The sequence below is a fragment of the Physeter macrocephalus genome, chromosome 13, assembly GCF_002837175.3.
Source record: "Physeter macrocephalus isolate SW-GA chromosome 13, ASM283717v5, whole genome shotgun sequence".
Lineage (NCBI taxonomy): Eukaryota > Metazoa > Chordata > Mammalia > Artiodactyla > Physeteridae > Physeter > Physeter macrocephalus.
In genome coordinates, this window is record NC_041226.1 from 764,246 (window position 1) to 769,913 (window position 5,668).

At 60.9% G+C, this 5,668-nt stretch overlaps 1 protein-coding gene across 1 annotated transcript; it reads right to left on the reverse strand.

The window, feature by feature from the left end:
* Positions 1-735: 735 nt before the first annotated feature.
* Positions 736-2,012, reverse strand: GJA3 (gap junction protein alpha 3). The gene has a single exon (XM_024125985.1). The coding sequence runs from the start codon at positions 1,945-1,947 to the stop codon at positions 736-738; it is 1,212 nt and encodes a 403-aa protein (XP_023981753.1). The 5' UTR covers positions 1,948-2,012.
* Positions 2,013-5,668: the final 3,656 nt, after the last annotated feature.

Sequence of the window (5,668 nt, forward strand, 5' to 3'; positions counted from 1 at the left end):
TTCCCTGAAAGGTAGAAAGTGGGGGAAATAGGCTTACCTGTACGATTCAGATCAAAGCACAAAATGTCACTTAAAAAATAAGTACCTAAGGCATACCGGCCACACTTTTACTCAGTTTCCTCGGCTGCTCAGACTTATCTCAAGGGTCTGCCTCTCCCCCTGCTCTCCCCCTTCCGCGGCTCTGCCTCTGGTGGGCGGCTGCTCCCTGCCACTTGTCATGCAGTGTGTGGCTTGATATCCGGGGCTTCCCATGCCGGTTCAGAAACTCAGTGGCGCTACACGGACTTGCTCAAAATCTTTTTTTAGTGCGGTTTGGCAAATATCCCAAATGAAATTCAACTCTAAGTTAAAGGCTCACACAGAGATAAGGCTAAGGGCATCTAGACTTGCTGGGCCGTCCAGAGGCTCCGGGGCGGGGATGGGCGCGTAGGAAAGGAAAACCGAATTGCCCCGAACGGAAGTGCCGCGGAGCCCCCTGCTTTCCCGCCACGGAACACAGGCGGCCGGGGTGCCGCGCGCGGGGGCTGCTGGGAGACTCTCTGGCGGCCCCGCCCCTGCGCCCCCTCCCTGCCTCGGACGCGCTGCCCGCTACCTCCCAGCGTTAGGAACAGCAAAAAGCACTGACACACGAGCCCGACCCTCGCTCGCCCCCTCCTCCCGCTCCAGCCCCTCCCGCCTCCAGGCTCCACCCGCCGGGGTGAGTGAGCCCCCTGCGTCTTGGATGCTAGGCCGCGGCTAGATGGCCAAGTCACCGGCCCTGGCCCGGCCGCCGCTGGACCTACTGGCCTTGCTGGACCGGCCGGGGTCTGCGGGGAGCTCGCGGGGCGCGTGCAGCTCCGCGGCAGTCACCGCCCCCTCCCCGTCGCTGTCGCCCGAGCTCCCCGCCCCGCCCTCCGGAGGGGGCTGCGGGGCTGCGGGCGCGGACCACGGCGGCGAGGCCTTCCCGGCCGAAGTCTGCAGCTCGGCCTCCCGGTCGGCCCAGCTCGGCGCCGTCGCGGGCGGGTGCTGGTGGCCGCCGGGGGAGCCGGCCGGGGGGCCCTCGCCGGGGGTCCCGGGCAGGGCCGCGGGCGGAGGGGGCTCGGGGTAGCCTGGGGCCGACGCCTGGCCCAGGGAAGAGGCCGAGGGCGCGTAGTAGGGCGGGAACCCGCCGGTGAGGGCGGGGGCGCTGGAGCGGGAGGGCAGCAGGAGGGGGCCCCCGCAGCCAGGCTTTGCGGCCCTCCCGCTGGAGCCGGGAGTGTCCGGGCGGTAAGGGTCGGTCATGCCCTGTTTCAGCTTCTTCCAGCCCAGGTGGTAGATCTCCAGCATGTTGAGCAAGAGGGACACGCAGGCCACGGCCAGCATGAAGAGGATGAAGATGGTCTTCTCCGTGGGCCGCGAGATGAAGCAGTCCACCGTGTTGGGGCAGGGCCACCGGTCACAGCGGTACAGCGGCTTCAGCTGGAAGCCGTACAGGAAGTACTGCCCGGCGATGAAGCCCACCTCGAACAGCGTCTTGAAGATGATGTTGAAGACGTAGGTGCGGAGCAGGGCGCCGGCCAGGCGGACCTTGCCCCGGTCGTCGCGCACCGGGGGCCTGTCCGGCCCGAGCGGCGGGCCGTCGGCCTTCAGCCGCTCCTCCTCCCGTTCCCTCCTCTTCTCCTCCATGCGCACCAGGTGCAGCACGTGGCCCAGGTAGACGAGGGTGGGCGTGGACACGAAGATGATCTGCAGCACCCAGAAGCGCACGTGCGAGATGGGGAAGGCGCGGTCGTAGCACACGTTCTCGCAGCCCGGCTGCTGCGTGTTGCACGTGAAGTCCGACTGCTCGTCGCCCCAGACCTCCTCGGCCGCGGCCCCCAGCACCAGGATCCTGAAGATGAACAGCACCGTGAGCCAGACCTTGCCGATGACGGTGGAGTGCTCCTGGGCGTTCTCTAGGAGTCTCCCCAGGAAGCTCCAGTCGCCCATCGCTTCGGATTGCTAACCTGCAGGGGAACAGGCTCGTTACTAGGCAGGCTCGCCAGGTGAGCTGAGGGTGCAGCCCCGGGCAGCCCCGGGCCCCGGCGGGCGTGGGACCAGCGGGAACCCTCCACGGGAAGGTGTGTGCGTGTACGTGCACGCGCAGGTGTGTGTATGTGTGTGTGTGCAGGTGTAGGTGTGAGCAGGCACGTGCATGCGTAGCTCCCGGCCGTCCACCGAGCAGGGTTTGGTAGCCGTGTCCACAGCACCTGTGGCCCTGAGCGGCAGTTACACGGCACAAGTGCCAGCGTGAGGGAGACGACCGCAGGCTGCCCACGCTCTCACCTCAGAGCCGAGGACGCTAGGAAAGGTGCCTGAGGGGAGCGACCTCTCCCCAGCCTCCCGACTCCCGTCCTGCTCTCGTCCAGCGGCTCTCGGGGGCCATGGTGCTCTGCACACAGCTGGGGGGATTCCTAAGCGGACCTTTTTGTTCATGTGAAATCAGAGTGATTTTCCCAGACGGCCGTGGTTCCCAGGCCACCGCTGTAACTCCTGCCATGTCCACCTACTGCCTCCCCCCCACCCTCCCTTCACCAGGCAAATGTTCCACAAACGGTCAGCTCGCTGCAGGCCCGGCCGTGCCGCCTCCCCCTGCAAGAGGGGACCGGGCGCACGCGGCCAACTGCCCCACGGGAGGCGGCAGGGGGGACCCACGGGCCTCCGTGCCCCGATGCAGGGCCCCGCCAGCCTCACGGACACACACACAGACACACACACACAGACACACATGCGTGCACACACAGAGACACACGCATGCACACACACACGCACACAGAGACACACATGCACACAGACACGCATGCGCACACACACAGACACACAGACACGCATGCACACACACGCATGCACACACAGAGACACACATGCACACAGACACGCATGCACACACAGAGACACACAGACACGCATGCACACACACACGCATGCACACACAGAGACACACATGCACACAGACACGCATGCACACACACAGACACACACGCATGCACACACATATATACACGCTCACGGCCCTCCAGTGGAACCAAAGACAACTCTTCTCACGTTGAATTTTAAAATGTTTAAAAATATTGATGTTTATGAGTTCATTCCGAGGCAAAATACAAAACTTTACTGTGACCTAAAGAAACAGACAAATGTTAACTCTCTTTAGACCAAATTTCCAACTCTGGTTTGGTTGCCTGAGATCTTTCAGGACACCTTACTCTTCTCAGGTCCCACCGGCCCCCCTGCCCCTGACTGTGACTGGCACCGGTTCTATTTTGCTTGTTCTCAGAGGGTAAAAGGTTTAAATTTAGAGACTTAACTTACTGAACGTGAAGGAAATCAGGTGTCAGGCGCTTTCTGGGTTAAACGTGACTCTCATGCAGACCCTGCAGCTGCCCATCTGGGCCTGGACGGCACCGCCCTCCCCCTGCTGCCCCCCTGCCCCTGCTGCCCGCCAGCCCATCTGGGCAGGACGAGCCCGCTGTGCCCCCAGGGCTTCATTCGAGCTTCCGCACCTGCCGTTTCTTCACCTTAATGCTCGGCCGGGGCTCGGCCGGGGGGCGGGGCCCGGCCTGCTGACATCCACACTTAGGCCACCGTGGGGCCGCGCTGGCCCTTCGTCCTCGTCAGGCTGCGCCCGCGGATCTGCCGCCCTCCCCAACCGCCGCCCGGCCTCAGAGGGCCCCCGGCGGCGTGGCCTCAGGCCTCCACAGAAAACCTCCTGGACGGTCCTGACCACCCGTGGCCTTCCCATTTGGTTCCAGTTCCGAGGCCACGGCCCTTTGTCCGACACCTGCAGGCAGAGGCGTTGGGCACAGGGCACTCAGGGCCTCGCCGGCCGAACACTGTGGGCCATTCGGTCCTTCTCCTGCCTCCGTCGGACGAGCGGGTGCAGTCATCCTCGCTGGGGAGCCGTCGGAGGGATGTGCCAGACGGAGGGCAGCAGGTCCGCACACGCGGCGCCCAGAGGGAGGGGACCCGGAGACTGGAGAGCGTCGCTGGCATCTCCCTGCGGGGCCAGGGAGGCGAAATGTCCCGCAGTGTGTGTGTGTGTGTGTGTGTGTGTGTGTGTGCGCGCGCGTGCGTGTGTGTGTGTGTGCGTGGGCGGGGGGCAGCACCCACGGCATCTGCCCTTTCATTAGGAAACCAGACACAGGAAGGAACAGTCCCACCCCAAACGCCCTCTGCTGAGAGACACGGCTTATCGATGGGCTTGTTCCGTCAGTCAGAGGGAGGAGGGGCGGCGGCCCAGCCTCTCCAGAGCCCTTGGGTCCAGGGGCTGCAAAACACTTTCAAACAATGTGCCTTAAAGCTGCACCACGACCCCCAAGTGCAGCCTACAGAAGGGGGTTACCACCTGCAAACCCAGCGGGCATCTGGCAGCTTCCAAGGCTCACTAAGTCCACGATGGCACCAGTGAACATGTGTCGCCGGTGGAGAGCCTGTGTCCCCCTGCGGGTGAGACTGCGTCCCCAGGGGGAGCACCCATCCGCTGTGCTGAGGGGCGGCACAGGCTGGGAGGCCTTCCCGGGAAGGAGCTTCGTCTTATGTGTGAAGAGCTGTGGAGGTGATGACATCCTGACCCACCGTTCTACTTCCAGGACGTCACACTAAGGAGCTAATCAGAGCCTTTGATAAGTGGTGCACACGGATGTTTACTGTAATACTGCTGATAAGAAGGAACACTTGGGAATGAAGTGTCCCCTGAAAGACGAACAGTTAAATGCAGAAGAGCAGCTGTCTGTCCACGGCGACATCATGGTCTGGTGACCCAGCTGCCACGCCCAGTGCTACTCTTCTCTAACATGACCGGGAAGGGAATTCTTGCTTTCCCGTCTCCTTGTGTGGCTGGCAGTGACTATAAAAGGCGGTTCTATCCGATGATGTGTAAGAAGTCAGCTGGTGAACCTCGAGGAGAGCTTTTGGATGTCTAATAAAAGGCAGCTGCTACTCATGCTGTCCCTTCCCCCTTCTTTCCACATTGGGTACAGATGTGATGCCTGGAGCTGGGCAGCCATCTTGCAACCATGTGTCGTAAGTGTGAGGGAACCATCAGAAAACTCCCCAGGCCCCTGCTGTGACACTGTGGACCTGCTGAATTGACCCCAGTTGCCACCTCCAGACTCACGGGAGAGGAAGAACCTTATTTGTTTGTCAGGTTTTCTGTCGCCTGCAGACAAAAGAATTCCCAACTGATATGCTATCTTAAAATCCTTATAAAATAAGGACAGGCATAAGTGAAAAGCCACGGTTCACTCATAACTACCAAAATGTAAGGTATTCATTAGATTTTGCAAACATTTGTACGTGCAAATAGGAAAAGGAAGGGCAGGGATGGTACTGCAATGTTAACTGCAGGGTTTCTGAGAACTGGGCAGTTTTCTGTTCTTTTCATATTTGTTTGCATTTCCCATTACAACTTATCACATTTATCATCATAAAAGATTAATGACCATGACGTTCATTTTCTGAAGTTCTAGTTTTGGAAAAAGTCTGCCAGTTGCTTTCTCGTTGTTCTCTCATTACGGACTCTAACCTTAGATCTCTTAAATCGTGTCCCTAATAAACACGCAAAGGACGAGCACAATACGTGTTGCACCACTGGCCCAACAGTGGCCGTCACGGAGGACGCAGGGCTTGCCCTGGGCTACGTTCTCCCCCACGGTGGGACCCCAAGTGCGCA